At 41.4% G+C, this 23,688-nt stretch overlaps 1 protein-coding gene across 4 annotated transcripts in view; it reads left to right on the forward strand.

The window, feature by feature from the left end:
• LOC125903882 (plexin-A1-like) overlaps positions 1-23,688 on the forward strand; it is a 267,206-nt gene that overhangs the window by 153,930 nt on the left and 89,588 nt on the right. For all 4 annotated transcript variants that reach the window (XM_049601096.1, XM_049601251.1, XM_049601175.1 and 1 more), the window contains exons 11-12: positions 12,725-12,821; positions 16,237-16,427. In XM_049601096.1, coding sequence (XP_049457053.1) covers positions 12,725-12,821; positions 16,237-16,427 — 288 coding nt within the window. The remainder of the gene's footprint in view (positions 1-12,724; positions 12,822-16,236; positions 16,428-23,688) is intronic.

Genomic DNA, 23,688 nt, shown 5'->3' on the forward strand with positions numbered 1-23,688 from the left:
CCTTCATATCTCTACTTTTCATGCACACCCCTCTATGTTTGTTCCTACTTTGACAGTGTTCAGCACCAACTCAATGAATCATGTATGACTCTGCAGTAGAAATAGACTTCATCTGTTATGCTGCGTACACACTGCTGCCTGGGTTTGTAGGCACACAGCTACGGGGATGGGGGTTAATCAGTGTCTGTGCGTGTGTGCACATGTGCATCCTTCAATACGCCTTAGGCTATGGATCCCAGGATAACTGTGTATGTGTGTGTGTGTGTGTGTGGTTGTGCACTTTCATTATACCACTGCAAGAAGACTGTTGGTGAGGGGGGCTTGCTAATCAATGGGATAAACACAGGGGTGCTAATCCACAGTTTAGCCTTGTGTTTGAGATACACATAAGTGTTAACCACCGTGTCAAACTGACACATGCTCACTCACTTATAGGAAAGACGAGGACAAGGGCAGAGACAAGAGAGCTGTGTTGAGAATTCTTATAATGCAGTGATGGAGAGGGGACAGAATACCTTGAGGTAAAGAGGACAGAAGAAAGGATAAATGCAGAGGAATAAGGACAGGAAAAAACTACATAAAGACACGTAATACTAGATAGTGGAAACATCGAAAAAATGGAGATGTAAGCAGGCAAGATAGACTAGAGAAATCTGAGCGTAGTACACAATTTCAGGTGAGATGAATGGAGAAAAGTGAGAAGGAGAGTGATATTGAAGAGAACAGAAGGTGGGGGGGAAGAGATGAGAGGGTGTAAGGAAGAAAATCAGCTCAAAAGTCTCCCCCGAGGCCAAAACTCATTCTCCTCTCTTTCATACAATATCATCACACTATCCAAAGGAAGATAGCCGTCCACAGGATATTCAGAATATCCACCGTCGGATCATGTTTAAACTCTAGTTTCCCATACTTTATGCCTTTTACAGTGACTGTGATAACTCAATACTCTTATATAGTATCGCCTAACAGGAGCCTGTCAATAACCTACTGTATATGTGACACACATGATATACGATAGTGTAACGTCAGCTCCATACTAACCTTGTTAGGTATTGACTTCCCATATCTGCTTATGGGGAGAAAAAAATTGATGGTATGGTATTTCTGTATAAAGTTACTGTACATACCAACTGATCCCAAAGGGGAGAAAGCAAGCGTATCACAAGCCATGAGAAAGAATGCAGTGTTGGAGGAAGTTTGTTTTTTTGCAAGCAGAGACCTGAAACAAGTCGGCCACACAATATGTTGAGACTTTGAAGAATCATATGTTAAGTGTGATGTGTAAAGATCTTAAATGTGCTCAGAGCTCTACATTTTTGTTGTGCTGAACTTGAAAAAGATGGTTCGTCACATACTTTCCCTTTCTCACTTTTGAAATTGGGTACTGAGCCAAACATAATTCAACATTTTTGGAACCTGTGAAAGTTGATGAAATGGCAGATTGTCCAAGGTCCTACAGCAAGTTAATTGGAGAGAAACGCTGATCATTTTGTTAAAAAAAAAAAAAAAAAAAAAAAAAAAAAGAGTGCTCTCTGTATTTCTTAGTGCCAAACAAGCCCACATTACCACTGACACATACGGAGCCATCCGCCAGGCCTTATGGTTGCAGTTAACTCCGGTCAGCAGCCACCAAAACAACAAGCTGGTGTCTATGTTGGTTCCTTTTGGTTTCCTGACCCGGCCCAGGCAGCTTCCTGATGCGTGTGGGCCAATCAGAGGCTGAGGTGAAGGTGCAAGGGCCAATAGGATGCTGAGCTGTGGGCTGGGAAGTTGTGCTCACAGCGCCAGAGGGGCCATGGGAATGAATAAACACATGCACACACAATGCTTGCACACACAAATGACCATGCTCTGAGGTCAGCGAGGCTGACGGAGCGCAGCTGGGTGTCATTTGAAGGCCGACGTTGAGAGAAGAGAATTGAACTACGCGAGACTTTTCCTCTCTCTGTTTCTTTATCTCCCCCCCCTGTTCTTAGCTTTTTGGCCCATTTGTACCTCAGTGTCTCCATTTCCCTCCTCTCTCTCCCTCTTTATCCCTCTTTCTTGTTTCTCCCTGGAGGGCAGGAATGAGAGGACAGATAATATCAGCGCGGGCCTTACACCATTACCTTCCGTCTGATAAACCACTCGGCCACTCCATCACCCTCTTTCTCTCACTCCTTCACCAGTGAGAAAAAAAAGCAGACACAGGGGCAGGAGGAGAAAATCTAGTTTGGGATAGGGTGTGTGTCTGTGTGTTATTCTTCTGTGTGCGGAGAGAGCAGCTGTTTGTTAAAGGAGAAATGGGAAGTATCAGGGGTCCTGATGGCATCCAATTAAGGCAGATAAAATGATGATGAATTGCAGTCGGGCAGCGGAGACGGACGCTCCTGTGTGTGTGTGTGTGTGTGTGTGAGCTCATGCACACAGACAAACACACTCTCATACACACACAGGAAGACAGCAGAAGGGGAAAGCAGCCGTACAGATTTGAAGGAGAAGAGAGATGAAGAGCAGGGTGGGGAAGGAAAGTAAAAGAAAGGCAAGGAAGTTTAGAGGTGGAGATACAAAGAGAAAGAGAAGGAGCGACAAGAGAGATGGATGAGCAGGATGAGGGAAAGAGGTGGAGTGCAGTTAGACCCTACAGACAGAGAGTTTGGAGGAGAGAGAGGACAAATAATTTGCTCCCTTTCCGATGGGAAATGAGAGAAGGATGGCAGACTAGAAAGATGGATAGATAGATGAATGGATTGATAGGCAGAGCAAATAGAGGTCTAGAGAAGAGGCCAAACATGGCTGCGGGGAGAGCGGTTAACACAAACCACACTGGTCTCATAGTGTCACACTCCCCTAAGTCGTTTGTGTGTGTATGTGAAAGAGAGAGAACAAGCGATAGGACACACTGCGGATGCAAACTTCTTTGACTTTTGAGAGACTTTCTGGAGTTTATGTGATTTGTTAAAGATGTAACTGACTGTAAAAACTAAAAAAAAAAAAAATGCAAATTATGTAGAAAAAATCCCTTCATTTTGAATGCATACACATAAATTTACACACACACAGTTCTAAAGGTGGCAGAGACGAGGCTAATGAGGGCCTTGGCGCTGGTCGGTGGAGGGTAGGCGCAGCGGAGCATGGTACAGCCTGGTCTGGCATGGCCTGGCACAGCTTAATGAGATATAAACACTAGACCTGCCACCACAGTCAGCCACAGCACACACTGACACTGTTTTAATTGGCTCGCAGGCTGTGCGTGTATGTGTGTGTGTGTGTGTGTGTGTGTGTGTGTGTGTGTGTGTGTGTGTGTGTGTGTGTGTGTTCACAGTGCGGGTGGATTGCAAGTGCATGGGATATTCATTGGAATTTATTTCGGAGAGCTGCAGATTGAGGACCATTCTATGTTCCATTACTTTGTTCCCAAATCATGTGATCCCTCAGACAGCACTGATCCCATTTTGATTTTAGGGCACTACTCTGCTTTTGTTTGTGTCAGGGAGATTGTGAGAATTCAGTGAGCTTTTGTGCGCGCTCACACAAATGCACACATTTACTCGGCAACAGTCTGTTTGTGTTTACACTCAGTGCTCTCCAATCCATCTTCCTATGAAGCAGCTGAAAGTGAGGGAAAGAAGAGGGAGAAGGCACCTCCTTGTATCTCTGCCCTCACTTTCCTCTCATGCATTCCTTCATTCTCCAACACACCCCATCCCTCTCTCCAAGTTATCCACTTGTCTCCATCTCTACTTCCTCCTCCTCTCCAGCCCCCTCCCTCCTCTTCATCTCTGTCCTGTCATTGCCCCCCCCGACAGGTGAAGAGCGGAGCTCCCACGCTCCTGTCCTGGATAAATAAGAATTAATTGCTGCTCAGCTATCAGCATATGCCAGCTTCTCCACCCATCCTCCACTCCACTTCCATCATCTATTTCTCATTTCTGTCTCTCTCCTTGTATCTCTGCAATCTGTAACCTTTACTCTGAATCTTCTCTCTCTTACGGCAGCGCTCCGCCCCTCAATGTGTTCAGTTCTGTGTGATGGATTGATGGGCGAGGGAAGCAGCAAAAGGGATTGCTAAGATTCTCGTGCTATTAGCCTGATGAGAGGAGAGGAGCGGAGAGACGATGGTTAAACTGGAGGGAAGACCTGTGCCTGCCTCCGTGACTCTCTGTCTGAATGCATTTGGGGCTGTTTTAAATCCATGCAGCTGCAGCCAGAAACCTCAAACACAGACTGTTTGCATGATAACCTGCTTTTCATCTGAGTGAATGTCTGGTATGCTGCTGTAGAGCTGATAGATATCAACAGTGTTTCCATATAACTTGACATAATATTCCATAACAGCCTTAACACTTGGTGTTGTAATTAAATGAATGAGAACCTTTTATTAGAATATGTATTGCCCCAAACAAATTGATTTGTACAGAGTAAATCAGTGGCACATCAGCAGTTGCTTCTTTAATAGTATTAGAGATTAAAATAAAACTACAAGGAGTCGGTGTGAGGAGTGCATTTGGCTGGAATCCCTTTTAATAATGGAACTCTTTGCTATTAATCAGGGAGTGTGTCTAATACTAGTGATGGGTAGATCTTCCTGAAAATCCTCTGGCACACAGGTTTTGATCTGTCACACCTTTAGCAGCATAATCTCTCTTTTTTCTTTGTAATTGAAATATAAATTGGTCAGTTAGCATGAGTAACACTCGCCTCTGTCGCAAGCAAAGAGAGATCTATTGAAACTCCACACCAAAGTACCGTAGTCAGGGGAAAAATGTGTGAATTGTTTGCATGTGTGTTGTGTGAAAGAGTGCTGCTTCATAGATGGCAAGGTACCACAGTCATGCATTTGAGTGAATAGATGTACGTGGTTGGTGGATTGCAAGAAAACAGTTGTGTGTGACAGAGCAGTGGAGTTTGCGAAGCGAGAATGGCCACCAGAAGAATGGCATGAGTCGACGGGGGGGGGGGGAAGGGTGAGGATATTGAAAATATGGACATTTCTGCAAACAACCAAAAATGAGGCTTTTGTCCGGGGAGCAGTCTAGTAAGCTTACACTAGCTTAATGCGAAGGCTGGAAAATAAGAAACACTGGCTATGGCAGCATTATTTTTCCCTCAAGCCAGCACTTTCCCCCCCTCCTCCCCTCTCGCTTTTCTTTCCATCAATGAAGAAAATATGTGTGCAAGCGTGTATGCACACATGTGTGAGTGTGAGTGTGTGTGTGTGTGTGTGTGTGTCCAGGAGATAAGCTGGGTAACTGGGTCCAGCCATGCCCTCCAATCCTGTTAGCATTAGCGATTAGCACTGGCTAACAGGGCCCTATTATGAGCGGGGGCTGATTCCATGCCGCCTGACCCCACACATACAGTGCATACACACATACACACACACGCTAAGCTATAGGAAGGATTACCACTTGATCCTTGATTAGGAAGCCGTATCTGCCTGGAAGTTGTGTGTATGTGTGTGTATGAAAGGGTACTGTTGTGTATACATCTATATGTTAACACACACTGTTCGCTGTAGACTGGCAAAACACATTCAGTCTGTGTCCTCTACTTCTCTTCTGCACCGTCCCAATGTGACTTCTGCTAAAACTGCGTCACAAAACTATTTTAAATCTAGAATAATCTAGATTGAAAGATGTTTTGTCAGGTCATAATTTTTGATAACTGACGTCACCTTGAGAGAGCTAGGCAGGGAAGAGAGAGGAGGAGAGTATCTGGTTCTATCCCAGGTTTGGGCTCGCCCTGGGCTAGTTTTTGTATTTTTAGCCGTCCAGCTTGCGCACGCCTTCAAAATGAGTAATTATCAGGCTGTGACCCTCACAGAAGGTACCCGTTGTTACTTCATGCCTGCCTTCCTTCGCCCCTCCTTCTCCATCCATCCATCCTCATCGCCCTTCCTTCAGGTTTCAGTGACAGAGACCCTGCAGGTTTGCATCTGTTACATTTATTTCTTCATTCTTTTTGATACATTTGGTCTTCCTGCCCATCTCACTGTTTCTTCTTGACTCCTTTTTATTGGGCGCTCTTCTCTCTGAAGTGTCCTCTCTTCATTTAACTTAACACTCCTTATCTTTCTCTCTTTCTCTCCCTGTTGCTTCAGTATTTTGTAACTGTGTGTGTATTGTCTGTTCAGATTTGCATCAAAAACTAAATAAGTTGATAAGAATGCTAGCAAACTCTTTCCGTTCACCTTCAGTCTGTTTTTTTGGGCCCTCATTGTCTCCTCTGGTCAAAGGCTGTAGACAAAAGGATTGCTTCCATTAATCTTTACTGTTTCGGATATTGGGATTACATCATAAAATACAGAACGTAGTGATTTTTGCATCTCTATTTCCTTTTCTCCATCTCTCCTTCACACATGCAAATCCTGACCTTTTGAGAGTAACCTGCCTAATGTTTGCATTTTTATATTGGAATCTGCAGTGCATTGAATAAACCATGTACCAAGGTGCATGTGTGTATTCCCTGAACTGTGTATTGTGCAACAATGCTGGTTCAGTATGAAAGTTTAATAAGGCTTTGGTGCAATGAGAGGAGATGAGCTCCGGATCATAACCTAACCTTTCCTCAGCCCAGTGCCCATTAAACACACATACACGCACATGCACACTTCTCCCAAACTAAATATTCATGTTGTTGTTGAGTAAGGGTACACGCAGAATCCCAGTTTCCCCTCTTAACATACACCCCCACCCCTTTGAGAATGGATGTGAAAACACAGACCTGTAACATGGATTAAAAAAAAGAATAGAGGGCAGGCAGTGTTGTTTCAGCTGTCAGCACCTCCACACCTCTAGCTCATATGTGGTGCAGCTTTTCTGGGACTTGTCAGGGTGTAAAGCAGGGGTTAAGAGGTCCGCACACATCTATCATCTATTTCTCTATCAGTGGAGCTGGCCCCTCTCATGTGATCCAGAGGGGGATCAAGCTGTACTCTGATTGGCCGGTCATCAGAGGAGCAGGGATGGAAGTGGAAGGAAGCTTGACCCCGTGTCCTTTACTGTAGCCCATCTTCAGTCCTGAGGGGATATATCAGCGCAGCAAGAAAAGACATACTTAACGACACTGAAATAGAGAAATGGATACAATATATAACTTACCACATATTTGGCAGTGAATTACATGAAGAAAATTGTCCTTCAGCTCCTGTTGTCTGTCACTACATGTCTCTGAACTGATGACTAGACTGCTGACTTCTGTCCAATAATGGGAGCTGAAAATTGGGAGGTTTGAGACTAAAGATTAAAGTCTTATGGGTTGTAGAAAACACCCCGCCCATTCAATACTGTATATCCTCAAAAATTACCTTTCATTTTCTTAATAGCCCCAAATCACAAAATGATATTCCTCACCACTAAAGGTATGCAAGTCCTGTATTCACCAACTTTTAATTCTGGTTTTGACCAAGCAGCAACCTGTTGGGCTGAAAAATAAAGTCAAAGTGGAAGTGCCAAAAACTGCAGGTCCTTGAATGTATCAGTCCCCATACACCCCTATGTTAAAATGCCTTAACAGCAGAAATAAACATTTTTATAGCCTGATACAAAATATGTTTTGGTGTCTATAGCTAATTTAAATCAATACATAATTAAGCACATGGCCACTTTGAGTGACAGGCTGTCTTTTGATAGTGTTCTTAGGCTCTTAGTCAGATCCCCCTTACTCCTCCACAGCTCTGCACTCTCCTCCACATATGGATGCTTTTGGCTCCAAAAAGCTTTTCTTACACAGAGATTGCACTCTAGGGCCATTACGAAGTCCCTTTTTTATGCCGCCTATGCATTTTCACACAAAACTAAACACCTGTGGCATCATGCTGCTCCGGTGTGATTTTTAGATAGCATGCCAGCATTGCAGAAGCAAGACGCGTGAAGGGCATGACATGTAACACACCAGCATTGGCCCCTAGTGTGTCAGTGCTTTTTAAATGATAACAATGGCATTAACAGAGCAATAACAATCATTTACCGTTTGTTACATGCCAGCTGATCTCGTCCTCTGCTCGGAGGGTAAAGAGCTCCTGGAGCTCATTGTTTTTCCAATTTGCAAACATTTTTGGCCGCTGTTCTTCTTTGAGTTAGCTGCTGACTGCTGCTAGCTATTTTTAAATCCCCTGTGAATGTGTCACACGCATAACTCATCATCAAGATGTCACACTTGTGCCGCCCATAATTTCGTCCTGCCTGCTGCCTCATTTATACAGACATTGATTGAATGCTGTTATTACCTGCGATGCCAGCTTAAAGGCGAAATAACTCTCTCCTCCCGTTCCATGATTGTACCTTTTACACAGAACAGCAAGGCGGCATAACGGAAATTCCAGCCTTGAAGATGCTGTGTAAAAGGGGCTCAAGATGGCTAAGGCTAAAATGCCAAACTTGATGAGTAGGTATATCTGCGGCTGGAGCAGCCACATGACTCACCCACCATACCTACACATCAGCCCACAAACAGCCCCCATCGCCCATTTGTCTGGAAGTCTTGAAAAAAAATACTTAGCTATCATTTAACAAGCTATAAAGTGTTAATAGGCAGGTGGTCAAGGTTAGGTTAAGGGTTAAGGTTACATTTTGGTACTCCTCATTCACTACAATGTTGTGTTGTAGCAGAGTTTAAATAAACGCTGCCTTGGTGGGCTTGTTTTGTACCGGTGGTGGGCGCGGTGTATAGGGTCTAAACAGAATGTGGCTGCAGCTATACATGTCTAGAACTCAAGGCTTCAAAACAGGAGTCCACGAACCAGTGGGTGACGTCACAGTGACTGTGTCCATTATTTTTATGCAATCTGTGGTTTTGGCTTGTGTGGCCACCTGTTCTAAGAAAGGCTGTCCAACATTTTATTTGAGCTGGTATTTACATTTTGTTATTCCGGCCAACTGAAACAATTGGCAACCCTGTCCCTTAAGGAGCAGTCACTTGATCTGGTGTTTGTATGAAATACAGCTTAATGGAGCTTTATTGCTGCTGCTGCTGCTGCTGCTGCTGCTGCTGCTGCTGCTGCTGCTGCTGCTACTGTTTTGGTTTTTGACCACTTCCAGTTTTAAGCCACCGTGCTGTTTCTGAGACAACTGTGTGAGCTTGTGAAGCTTTCATGTTGTCTGGTGTTCTTGTATCGAGAATAGTTGCAAAGTTTGAAACGCCTTCAGCGGCTTGAACAATTGCCAAATATGAAGCTGCCCTGAGCTTGATAACACCCCTCTTTTTATGGCTCTTTCTCCCCCTCTCTTACCATCTTCTCCAGTCTTTTCAGTCCCTGTTTTATCTCATCTGTCCCATCGGTTTTGTTCCTCTCACTTTCTCTTTTTATCTCCCTCTTGCTGCCTTTCTTCTACCCTGTCTCTTTCTGCATCCACGTTCTCTGTGCATATCCTTTTCTTACCCTCTTCCTTTTCTCCTCTCTCATTGTCTGGCATGCATATATACAATCAAACACACTCGTATGTTCCCTCCATCTCTACCCGGTGAGGAAGTGCTCTTGTTCCCAGGCAGACTGGGTGGTCTCCTGGGGGAGAGGGGAAGAGGGAAGGGAAAGATTGAAGAAGTTCATATGCTCGGACTTGAGCTGAGAGAAATAATAGCGGACATCCCAAAACACGTGTTGTTGTGTGAGTGTCTTATCTTCCCGTGCTTTCATGTGTTTTTATTTATCATTTTTTATTTCCTGTATAGTCTGAGCGATCCGTCTTTGATGCATTCGCTGGCATCCGTCTCTTGGAAAGTGTCCCGTGTGCAGAATGCATATTTATAGTACAGTGTGCACATGTGTTCTCTGGACATGTTTGGTATATGCGATAAAGGAATCTGCTTCATATTTCCTTGTTTGACTGTGGGCGTTCTGGGGGAAGGAGGTAGAGGAGAGAAAGTCAGACTGAGATTGATGGGGGAGGAGGTTTGTAAAGAGGTAGAGGGAAGGAATAATGAGAGGGAGAGAGAGAGAGAGAGAGAGAGAGAGAGAGAGAGAGAGGGGGGAAAAAGAGGATTGTGAGAGAGGGTGAGGCAGAGGAATGTGTGAAAAGACCAAGGCAGACATGTCAGGGAACAAATTGAAAATGCCAATTTCACTTTAGCCCCCACCGGCTCAGGCGCTTACAGGCCAGCCCCGGCCTCTTATTCCATGTGTAAATTAATGGTGTCCACAGAATAACACACAATCACCTCTCTCTATCCATCTCGCCCTCGCTATTTCTCCTTCACCCTTGCCGCTGTATCATCCTCTCTCCACCCTCTTCTCCTTCCCCGCTTCCTTCATCCTTCTTTCTCACCATCTTTTTTTCTTTGCTCCCTGCACTCCACTTGTCGCAGCTCACTCCACCTCTGTCTTTCCGACCCATCAGCCATTCCAAACGTTTTCCAGTCTTTTAACCATCACTTGTTGCTTTTCCCCCCCTTTTATTTCTGCACTTTCCTGCACTCTGTCCAGTGTTATCGTCACTTTTCAGATTGTCCTTTTCCCACTATCCTGAACCTCACCGCAGTAACTTTAGCACACATGCTGTGCTGTTTTTCCTAAAATACCAGATTCACTGGTCTTGAAGGGAAAACTACCTCTCTGACAAAGTAGTCATGATGATCTAGGGCTGGGTAATATATTGATACTGTGCTATGAGACTAGATATTGTCTTGGATATTGTAATATTTTAAGTGTCATGTTTTCCTGGATTTAGAAGCTGCTGTACAGTAAAATTATGCAATTTTGTGAACTCACCAGACTCTTCTAGATGTCCTGTTATTTGCCCTTACCCACTCTGTCATTAAATCCACATTACTGACAAACAAAGGTTATTTACTTTACTAATATACTGTATATGTCGAAGAGAAACAGGAAACACTCCCATGGACCCTGAGAGTTTTTCACTATTTTTCAGTAAAGAATCAGAATCAGGTTTCAAAGCTAAGTATATGAGTACACATAGATGGAATTAAACCAGATTGTTTGTACTCTCTATGCAAATACACAGAAATAGACTCATAATCAAAACAAGAGCAAAAAAAAAAAAGCTGAACAAATGTAAACATGAACATTTGACTACTATAAAAATTGACTGCTATGTGCAGATATAAATGTAGACAAAATCACTTAAAAGATTAAACGATTCTCGACATAGTCACTAATTATCTTTCTGTAGCTCATCCAGTTGAGTAATTGGCTGGTTGTTTTAGCTCTATGAAGATCTAGTATAAGTGCAGTGGTGCAGTCTAAATCCAAGCAGGTTGATAGATACTATATATAACTTTGTGTAAAAGTTTTCTTGCTGGGTGTTTTGCAGGGCAGCTCCCAGGTGGAGTTGCTCAGGAGTAAAAGTTTCCTCTTCAGTAGTTCATGGCTACTAAATAAATTAGAGCACCAAAATGTGCCTGAAAACACATTTTGAAAGAATTCCACCTTAAAATAAACTCCAAGAGCAAAGTTGTAATTCTTCTGAGATACATGGTGGCATCTCTCTTCATTTGGATATCAGCATCTGTGCCTTCAGGGCCCGCTGAATTTAAAATCGTCCAATTGCAAAAAGTGAAGAATGAATTAATCAGCCATTCACACATTGTGACATTGCTGTGTCCTCTCATTTCCTTATCTTCTCTATGCACATTTCTTGGTCCTTTTCCCCTTCAAATACATTCCGATTCACTGTTATTACAGATGTCAAGATAAATCTCACAGTATCACATTGGAGTGGGTAATATCACATAGTGGTGAAGTTGTAGCTAGATTCAATCTGTGAGGGCCCCATAGCCTCAGGCTTGAGGCTTTCACATTGGATTTTATCACCACTCCACTAGAAGAGAATAGTCCTGATATCTCTCAGCCCGAGGCCATCCAAGATAGTGACCGTACCAGTGGTAGTGAGAGTGACTGGGCACCCTTTGACTGACAGAGGTGTTAGGTTAACATGGTCTATCTAGTCTCGCCAGCTCAGGCTCTCTTGCTATCTAAGCATCTGTTTCACGTTGTATCAAAGACAGCTAATGAATGGAGTAATCTGGCTATGTCTCAGATTTGGGGGTGTGGGGTTGTTGATGAATGATTATTTTCAGATGATTGTGTGTTTACTTCTGTGTTGGGCTGCTCTCTGTGTGTGTGTGTGTGTGTGTGTGTGTGTGTGTGTGTGTGTGTGGCGGTTGCCAGTGATAATTGTGGCTGATAATTTATTTGTTCAGAGGCTGGGAGTGGTCTCACAGGAGCTCTTTCTCTGTTACTCCCTCAGTTCACACACCGCCATCACACCGCCGCATTTGAAGCTTGTTGTCTCATTTAAAGCGATTCCATAAAACTGATTATGCCGACGACGAGTCAATTACATTTCAACTCTTATTAGTTCAGGATGCAAAAATGAAATTAGATGAGAATATTATTGTTGGAGATATATTAGGCTTTTCATTCATCACTGGAATGGAATGAGTCATACAGTGATGGGGATTCCAATCTCTTAATCAACTCTGTGCTCTGCCAGGCAGCGGCGGATGTGCTGCGTGTTAAAATCACAATATAGCCTGTCTCTCATCAGTCATTTTTATGGCCCTTCAACTGTGTGAGCACCGCAGGGTACGACATTACTACCAGCCACCAGCTGAACTGAGCTTGCTCTTTGTATTGGCAGATTTTATTTCTCTTTTACTAATTTAATATTTTTTAAAAGACTGAGAATGGCTTACAATGATGTTATTGGTGTACGGAACTCACTGCTTTAGGTACCAGCACATGACCGTGAATGCTAATCTTGATGCTGTTGTTTCTGTATTTCAGTATACCTATGAGGGCAATGACATCAGCGACCTGCCAGTGGATTTGTCTGTGGTTTGGAACGGAAACTTTGTCATCGACAACCCCTACAACATCAAAGGTGAGTTAATGTGGTGTCGCACATTATCGACCCTTACTGGCTCAAGGAAAACAAGGAATAAAGCAGTTTGACAGTACAAATTAGTGTTTCTCTGATGCACAAGTCTGTCACAGACGGGCACCTGCTAACGTGTGCTCACCTTTATTCTCTGGTAACTTAAGATTCAGACGTTCAGGAGGTTTTAATCGAATTACCTCCTCCTCCTCCTCCCCAAAACAAATAGACAAAGTGATTAAAACTGGTAAAAACACAAAATAAAGCAGTTTAATTTTTTTTTTTTTCCTGACGCTGCTTATTGGAGAGGAGTTTATAATTATGGTGGATGATGTGAAAAAGTGAATGGACCTTTCTAGAGCCAGTGTGTGGTTTGTCCATCCTGGGCTACTGTAGAAACATGACTATGTAACCTGGCGGACTCTGTGGACGAGGCCCCGCTCCCTATTTAGATACAAATGGCTACTTTTAAAATAACAAAAATACGACTCTTATTTTCAGGTGATTATACAACAAAGAACTTATTATATTACATTTAATTTCTGCCAATATACCCCCCAAACCCGACTGGACCTTTAAATCTGCTGTTGTGTCTTAAACTTTAACATGAGACATTATACACAGTCACTCCCGTTTCAAAAGCTGGGTTGATTTGTTAGATTTTCTTATGTTTAGCGAGTCATGGCTGATGTAGCATCTCAAAGAAATATGCCCCAGGACCTGCAGGAACTTATATATACTGTAGTGTTGTGACTTCCTAAAAAAACAGCTCCAGCTGCATAGTAAATCATTTATATTGTGACCAAAATCCCTCGGCAAGCCCACCCTTTTACAGTTGATATTCGTGGTCTGTAAATGGCTCAAACACTGTTTACTGTTTGTGCGTATGTGTTTGCACTGTAAGTGAGAACTACAACAGTGCAACCTTTAACTTGTTTACATTTCATGCATGTGTTGCATGTGTTAAGATGCCATTAAACAAAGCAACGCTAGGAATGTGTTTAAAAGCTTTAAAGTTTGCACTCACACCAGTTTAAAACAGGACACACCCTGTACAAAAGGTCATTCATATTCAATAATACATTTATTGACTTATAATTATGTCAGTCAAGGCTCTGGTTTTACCCCTGAGACTCTTTTATTATTGCTAATAGGTAGCAAGTAAGTAGTGGTAGCAGGTCATAGTGGTAAGTGAGCAGGCTGGCTGATAAACCAGTGTTAAAATGATCCATTTAGACACAGACATTTTCTCTGCAGTGGAGCATTAAATGTGAATCTGTTGAACAACTATGGTTTTTGCATTATTCAAAGTGATTAGGCCAATAGGTGTCAGTGTAAGATGGCAAAACCAGAGATTCTCATCATATTTCAAAATCCGATTTTACACTGAGAGTAAAAGAAAAAAGGCAAGCAAGATACATCCATCACAATGTTGGTTCAGAAGGCAGCTCAAGCTGTTGTTACTTTCCCCACACTGAAACATTGATTAATTATTGATTTCCTGTCACTGATAATCACCGACTGAGAATGGTTGCTACTGAACTGATTTTTGACCTTGGAAACAGTACTTTGACAAAACAAACTGAGGTAAGATTGTTTTGTCAAGCTGTTGATGTGGGTTGGTGGTGTTCAGTGTTATAGTATATTTCAACAGTTTGTTAGGGCAGTTGCCATGTAGCAATACAGCCAGCTCAAAATAATTCATGGCTCATGGATGAATATACACAGGCAGAGCAAAATGCTATAGTTAGGTATTAAGTGTGCAAAAACGTGATCAGCTGACGAAGCTTATTCGTAACATTTACTTTGTGTTGCAACTCATTTTTCAGCTCCACAATGTACACTGTCACATCTTTGTATTGTAAAATATCTTGCCAGAGGGCTGTATTGAAACACCCCTTATTGTGCAAGCTTTTACACTTACGCTGACAGGTATTATTATTATTATTATTATTATTATAATGTATGCAATACTGTATGTATTTCCACTTTTTTCTAAACGGTATTATAGTGTGTACGCTAATGTATAACCACGCCTTGCCCTCCAAACAAAGAACCACCAGGGTAATGATTAAACACATACACATACTGAATGCACCACTGAGGGAGAAGACAATGAGATCATGTCTGTTGGATATAATTACTGGTAGGACAATCTTTATAGTGCTGTCTCCATAATTATTGTGGCCTGTACAGAACAGCAGGGGTCTGTAACATTATTCCCCTGCTGTGAGGTAAAGTAACATCATCTGCAGCTACCACTGCGTTCGATACGGCCTGTTGACAACATACGCACATAGTTGTGTAAGGCAGAGAGAGCTGCATTGTCTGGTCCTGTTTGTTACTCTTTGATGGCTAAAGATGTAGCGAGGAGCTGGGATTTTGTGTTGTCTTGCAGATTAGAAGATGTTACAACTCTAAAGCCTGTGAAGCAGTGATCATTGCCATTTTGTCAGTAATGTAAGGTAACACCACAGAGTCACTTTGTTCCATTTATTGATGTCACTCCCCTGTAGTCTAAATGCACTGAGCAAGCTGTTGAAGTCTCAAATTTCACATATTTCTCAGGCTGCTGCCTCTGACTGATATACTATATGGATGAATTTGTAACATATACACGACATAGTGTATGAACATAGGGACCCAGTTGCAATCCACAATAATGGGGTGTTTGTATTCATGGAGGCAACATAACATGCTTTGACAGTTTCTTCAGAGACAAAGTGTTTATAAATGGCATCTGTTAGATGCAACAGTATAGACGGCACACAATATCATCAGCATGCATCAGTGTCTATGCATTGTGTGTTATCTCAAGTGTAAATCTCCTGAAGTGAAACCGAGGGCGACCCCCAAACCAAAGATGTCTCCCTATCTGTCTCTGTCTGTCTCTCCTCACTGCCAGCCCCCTCCCTATTTCTCAATCATGATAATCATCTGGTGGTGTGTGAGCGATGCTCACTTGTCTTAAATACTGATATGTTAATGTAATTAGAGAGAAGTCGTTTAGCAGCCAGTAATTGGTACAGGGTTGCTTTAAAGCTGCTCCATGACCAATGGGATTTGGGGATGGAATAGCAGAGAGAGAGAGAGAGAGAGAGAAAAAATGATTTCGCTGTACAATTCCTGAGGCCTTTGGGAAATAGTGCCTTAACTCAACTTAGTCTCAGTGACATTGAAGAAGTTTTGGAATTTTTGTGTGGAAGTTGAGAAACTTAAAATAGAAGTATTTTGTTGATTTTCTAACTGTTCTACCCTCAGGATGTTTGTCTACTTAGTTAGCTTGTACTGTAGCAATTTAACACAAACTGTATTGATGGTGATGTAACTTAATTCTCTCCCCGGCCTCATTCGCACCAAAAATAATCTCTTATTACTTAATTTTCTGACTCTTTCTTCTTCTTGTTCTTTTCCTCACCAGCCCACCTGTATAAGTGCTACGCACTGAGGGACAGCTGTGGGATGTGTCTGAAGGCAAACCCCAGGTTTGAGTGCGGCTGGTGCGTTCAAGAGAAGAAATGCTCCCTGAGGCAGGAGTGTACTCCTCCAGAGAGCACTTGGATGCACGCCACCACAGGAAACAGCCGCTGTGCACACCCCAAGATCACCAAGGTAAGCAGTGACAGTAATAACACATGCTTACCATGTGACGCCATATAGAGGCTCAGTATGCTCGGTAACACATTCCTAACTGCGCGTACACACATACATGTCTTTATGTCTTTGTGAGGACCACGTTTTCAGAAGTCTTTGTGAGGACCACCACTTCCACTGTAGCTAGAATGGTGCAAAAAACAAAACTATCACTAGGTGGGACTAGAGAGTTAGAATGTCACTTCAGATTTCAGAAAACTCCAAGTAAAAAAAATATTTTACTGCTATACTTGTGAGGACTGACCGCTGTTGCTAGGCAGATTTGACATACACTTTCTTTTTTTAAGTTTCTCTCTCAGTAGCCAATCAATAGACATTATATTGCTAGCATTTTGCAGACTCAACTCAGTAACAAACAGTGTTGTTAAATTGAGCTTTTGGTGTTACTACTGACTACTGTTCCACATGATTCCACTTTTATATGGCACAGTTTAGAATATGGGTGACATCAAGGATGCAGCTACCAACAATCTTCAATTTTCTTTTGTTTAATCTGCCAATTATTTTCTTGAATAATCGATTGTTTTGTCTATTAAGTGTCAGAAAATGGTGAAAATGCCTTCCCACAGCTCAAGGTGACGTCTTCAGTGTCTTGTTTTGTCTTGACAGCAGTCCAATACCAAGAGATATTCAGTTAACTATCACATATGACAAGAAAAGCATCAAATTAGCATAATTAAGAAGCTGGAACCAGTTTTGTTTGCATAAAAATGACTACAATGATAATTCAATTATTAAAACAGTAGTTTAATCATTTCATTAACTGTTGCAGCTCTAATTGACATTCATGTTTAAAAGTGGAAAGTAAGTTACTGTACTCACTGTACTCAAGTGCAGCTTTGGGACTTTTTCAGTTATGCGATTTCATTTGAAGATATTCGTTTCGACTGCATTTTAAAAAAAAATCAATCTTCCACATGTCACTAATACTAGTAACATTACATGCATTGTGTTTTTGATATACAGTATATCAAAAAGCTTAATAGTTATATTTGCTTTATTAAGAACCCAACTTGTCCACCCTCTTGACCCCATTTATTTTTAATAAGGTTAATATTTTCCTGTATTTTCAAACCCATGCAAATATTTACTAATGCCATAAGACTTAATGAAAGACTTAACAAATGAGGTAATGCCAGAATTACTTTATTTTAGTGGCATATAGCTTAACAAATAGCCAAGACTTTTGTCCACATTACAACAACATCACCACATTACTGGAGAGCTGGCATCAAGGACCTAAACAGTAGCTTAATACAGATCTGGCTGTTAACTTATTCTGAAAACTACTGGAGAGCTGGATCATACACTTCCTTCAAGTTTTAAACAGTAACTAAAAACAGATCCAGCTGCTGTTAACCATATCAGTTCCAACTTATTCTGAAAAACTACTGGAGAGCTGGATCAAGGACTTCCTTCAAGTCTTAAACAGTAACTTCATACAGATCCAGCTGCTGTTAACTCCATCAGTTCCATCTTATTTTGAACAGGATAGTAGGGAAAACCCGCATAACATGAAAATGAACTACAACTGTTTCCTTTTTTGAGATGTGATGGAATTGTAGACTTGGTTCTTAACATCTTTCCAGTTGCGACTACAGAGTACCTGTTCTGCTTCAATAGCCTTGACACACAGTTCTTTACCAGGAACTCTCTGCAGAGTGATGTACCGTCCCAGCTGTCGCCACACTGCTGCCTTTTCTTCAGAACTCCAAGGCCTGCGATGGCATTTTTTCTTGCGAAATTGTGGATTCAGACCTGAAATAGAAATTACAAATGTAGACAGGTACTGACATCCTCACTATTAAAAAATCATGTGTATTTAATTTAACCATTTACAGACTGTATAACAAAACTGAAAAAGACCTTTCATATTCACTGTATTTCATCATTATCCACCAAAAATCTTTTGCAGTATTGTTCGCAGTATACTAATACAACCAGACATATAAAGATATAGCTATTTTCTCATGGTTTATATTGTTGTATCACCCAACTTTATCTGTTACTATACTGTCTAATATGTATACTGCATTTTCTATGATGGAGGACAGTGTTCACAAACCGAGAAAGGAAACTGTGTAGAATTAAATCATTCAATGTATATATAGAGATACAATGAGAATATAATGTTTAATGATCATGGCAAACCTGAAACAAAATCAAATGTCAATCATCGGTACCCATCTACAGAGCATTAGTAGTGTCAGTGAAGTGAGGTGACAGCAAAAGCCCAAAGGATCCTAAAGATAACATACACCAGCCATACCCTGTTCACCCTTCTGCTCTCTGACAAAAGATTCACAAGTATCTGCTGCCTGACAAGAGATACAGAAGTTTCTGCTGCTGTATCAACAGACTACAGGGCAGTTTCTTTCCTCAGACTGAGACTCCTGAACTCATCCACTGCACTCCAATATAAAAAAAATTTGAGTAGCATACATGGACTACAATTTGATTTCATACAACCTTGTGTTGCAAAATGCTAAACGAGTCTTAATAATAATAATAATGATAATAATAATAATAATAATAATAATAAGGGCATCGGTGGATTAGTGGTAGAGCAGGCGCCCCATATACAAGGCTGGTGCCGCAGCCCGGGTTTGACTCCAGCCTGTGGCCCTTTGCTGCATGTCATCCCCCCCCTCTCTCCCCCTTTCACACTTCACTATCCTATCAATTAAAGGCAAAAAATGCCCTAAGAAACATCTTAAAAAATAATAATAATAATAACAATAATGGTCTCATTTGCTTAGGTGGGTAATACAGAGGTATCAGTATTAAACTGAGACTGTTTCATAACCTTATACAGGCCTGAAACTTTTGTTGTGCTTTGCTTCGCACTTTCACACCGCTGCATTTCTCTTAAATGTTGTTTTACTTGATTTTATGCATTGTGTGCTCTATTTGTATCTTTACTTTTATTATAATTATTGTTGTTCTGTGTGTTTTATCCATCTTACTTTACATTAATTATGGTCTCATGTGCCTGTTTTTATATTAATTCCATTTGTTTTTATGTGAAGCACTTGGTCGGTTTTGGTGCAAAATATCCATTGGTGCATGGAGTTTACCTGTTTTCTCACTCTTTTTCATCTCATCCGATGGTCTTCCAGTCACAGTGTTTTGAGTCAGAACATCTATTTCTTCTGCAAGGAAAGAAGATTACCACCTCAGCATTAACTACAGTTCATCATACTCACAGACACACTAACACACCGTATCACAGTGCTTCTGCAATGAATCCGAAGTTACTGTATTTTCATACCATCCGAATCTTCAACAGGCTCAGAAACTCTCTTCCGTCTCTTTCCTTTGGAGGATCCACCAAGAGCAAAAACAGCAAGAGAAGAACATCATTGCAGTGTGAAACTACATATTTTAAGTTATTCAAATTAAATTAATAGTGTATTAAGATATAGAACATGATTGGACACTACAGTGCAGCAGCAGGAGGAAACAAAATAAGCTGACAGAAGAAGAGTTTACCTCTTTTCTCACTCTTTTTCATCTTATCCGATGGTCTTCCAGTCACAGTGTTTTGAGTCAGAACATCTATTTCTTCTGCAAGGAAAGAAGATTACCACCTCAGCATTAACTCCAGTTCATCATACTCACAGACACACTAACACGCCGTATCACAGTGCTTCTGCAATGAATCAGAAGTTACTGTATTTTCATACCATCCGAATCTTCAACAGGCTCAGAAACTCTCTTCCGTCTCTTTCCTTTGGAGGATCCACCAAGAGCAAAAACAGCAAGAGAGGAACATCATTGCAGTGTGAAACTACATATTTTAAGTTATTCAAATTAAATTAATAGTGTATTAAGATATAGAACATGATTGGACACTACAGTGCAGCAGCAGGAGGAAACAAAATAAGCTGACAGAAAAAGAGTTTACCTCTTTTCTCACTCTTTTTCATCTCATCCGATGGTCTTCCAGTCACAGTGTTTTGAGTCAGAACATCTATTTCCTCTGCAAGAAAAGAAGATTATCACCTCAGCATTAACTCCAGTTCATCATACTCACAGACACACTAACACACCGTATCACAGTGCTTCTGCAATGAATCTGATGTTACTGTATGTTCATACCATCTGAATCTTCAGCAGGCTCAGAAACCCTCTTTTGTCTCTTTCCTTTGGAGGATCCACCAAGAGCAAAAACAGCAAGAGAACATCATTACAGCGTGAAACTACATAGTTTAAGTCAGTGGTTCTCAAACTGGGGTCCCCAGCAAAAAGGGGAATCTTTTATTTTTTAATACCATCCATAACACAAATTCTCTGATTTCAGCTTCTTAAATGTGAATATTTTCTGGTTTCTTTGTTCCTTTATGACAGAAACTGCATATCTTTGGGTTGTGGACAAAACAAGACATTTGAGGACGTCATCTTGAGCTTTGAGAAACACTGATGGACATTTTTTACCATTTCGTAGACCAAACAATCTGTTAATTGAGAAAATAATCAACAGATTAATTGACAATGAAAATAATGATTAGCTGGCCCTAAAAAGATCTAAAAACAAACATTTGATCATTGGGGGTCCACTAATCTGTGTCACTTTAGGGGTCTTTGAAGTGAAAAAGTTTGAGAACCACTGGTTTAACATGATTGGACACTACAGCACAGCAAAGCTGACAAGAGAAGAGTTTACCTGTTTTCTCAGTCCTTTTCTTCTCATCCAATGGTCTTCGAGTCACAGACTTTTGAGTCAGAATGTTAACTTCTTCTGCAAGAAAAGAAGATTATCACCTCAGCATTAACTCCTGTTCATCATACTGACAGACACGCTCATACCAAATGAAGAAAATGCTGTAGTTATTTCATTATTTTGTGACATTTAGAGAGAACGCAATTGATGAATCCAGAAAATAATCAACAGATTAATCAATAATGAAAGAATGTCAGTTGCAGCCCAACAAACTTCATACCATCTGAGTCTTCGAAAGACCTCTCATTGAAGATCTCCAGATCATTTCCACTGACTTGTGACTCCTGTACAGCTCCCACTTCTGAAGATGGAGGAACTGTTTTGATAGAACACAAACAACATTCTGTTAAAAGGGTTAACAGACAAACATCATTTTAATAATACTCAAATTGCAAATGTGATTTTGGTATAATTGGAATCTCATACTTTTATACTCACTTTCTAGGCCTAAATCAATCTCATCGAGTGATTTGCCTTTGTAGGCCTCAGTTCGAGTTCTATTGCCATGAGCAGCTTGCTAATCTTTGCAAGTTGAAGTGTGTTCTCTGTTAGCGGTAATATTCACGATGAACACGAATATCATGTCCCATGAATTTAGCGAGTTGGTCCAACTCATTTTCTTTAAGGTTCATGATCTGACTCATTGTAGCCACATGTTTCCTCAGGTAGGTTGATGTGAGTGTTTCAGGCTTCCTTGCCCCACTTGCAGCCGCATACTTCCTCAAACAGTCTGAACCTCGGAGATGGGATTCTGAATTCTGTCTTGCAAAGACATACTCATTACTGTCCAAAATGTCATTGTCTTCACTCCTTTGCTCAATGAGGAAATCAAGCGATTTGGTCATCTCCCTGGTTAAAAGCACAGGCACTTTGCGATCCCTCTTCCCTCTGATCACCAACCTGGTGAACTCATGACTCAAACCTTTCTCCAGTTTTGAGAGGCCCTGCATGATATCCTCATTTGGTTCCTCTGCGGCTCTGTTCTTGTAGGTCAACAGAGGCATTTTTGCTGCCTCACCTTGCCGTCTTCGGTTAAAAAGTATGATTTGTGAAAGAAGACACTCACTAAGAGTCTTGTATGCTTTTGGGTTTGGTCCTGTCAAGAGTATCTCTTTTGCCTCCTCCTCTGTGGTCTTCAAAACCTTGTTAAGCTTCATCACATCTTCTGTGAGTGGGATCATTTCTTTTTTGTTCCACCTGTCTTCCTCTAAGTTTGTTCGTGCACGGCGTGACACAAACAGATCCCACTCCGCAGATATCAAGCCCAAGAAGCTCCTCACTCTGGCTGCAGCCACTTCATCTTCAGCTTTTATATGTTGCCCAATCACAATGTCACATGTTGCCTTTAGTGAGTGCCCTAATTTTAAAGCAAGAGAAGGTGTGTCGTACCTGTACTTAGATTTGGTGAAACCAGATGCTTTTTTTGCTGCCTCTACAGCTAAGTGAAACTTAGGTGGCACTAAGACATCTTGTAGCATCTTCACTTTGTGGTCAATGGACTTTGCAGCAAGTACAAATCTCCCCAACTCCCTCATCTTTTGACTGATATGACCATGTTTTGACTGATCACTCCCGTGTTTCTCCAGCAGTCTATCACCAAATTCACATATGAGTGGGTCATTTCTGACTTCAAGAGACACCTTGTCAATGGCCATTCTGTTAACAATGTCTGAGCACCTTTGTGTAGATTGTCCTCTGTATGGAACAAGAGATGAAGCAGCAGTTTGAACTCTTCGCCTTTTCTTGGACTGAACTTCTGGCTCACCCATCATTTTAAGACACTGTTTCTCATGTTTCCATAGTTTATCTTTTAAGAAGAACCCAAAACAATTGTTGCATGGTAAATAATCTTCTGGATTTGCATGTTCTGATGGCTGTCTATATGTTACTATCTCACCTAGTCCCTTCTGTAACACCTCAATGTTATGATAGTAATTGCCCTTCCTGCGAAGTCCCTCTAACATTTGGCGACGATTCTTTGAGGAAGGGGGAAGGTTTGTTGCTAGGGCCACTTCTTTTTCATCGCTGTGTTTCCGCATTAGATGCTGTGCCATTTTACTCTGTGGTTTTTTGCAGTATACACAGTAATGCCTTTTGTCCCACTTCCGTTTTTCTCCCTTGTCGCAGCATTTCACTGACATTAGTGATCTCTCCTCATTCTCACCATCAGCGCTGTAATCTGTGTCATGGTCATCTCTGTCTCTGTCATTGTCGTCTGTGTTGTTGAGTTTTCATTTGCGTCAGTTAAGGTTTTGGTAGGTGAAGTTGCGTGAACTTCTCTGAGTTTATCACATTTTTTCTTGAATTTTAGTTTTGTGTTACCGTCATGATTTTCATTGTCTGAGGAATCTGAAGATGATGGCGCATAATCACTTTCCAGATCATAACTGGATTCCGACAGAGAATCAGCTTCGACACAGTCCAACTGAAAGAAATAAACAGATAAAAATGTAAATGTTTCAAATCTTGAATATGGAACTAAACCTAGAACTAATC

Source organism: Epinephelus fuscoguttatus, linkage group LG1, assembly GCF_011397635.1.
Source record: "Epinephelus fuscoguttatus linkage group LG1, E.fuscoguttatus.final_Chr_v1".
Classification (NCBI taxonomy): domain Eukaryota; kingdom Metazoa; phylum Chordata; class Actinopteri; order Perciformes; family Serranidae; genus Epinephelus; species Epinephelus fuscoguttatus.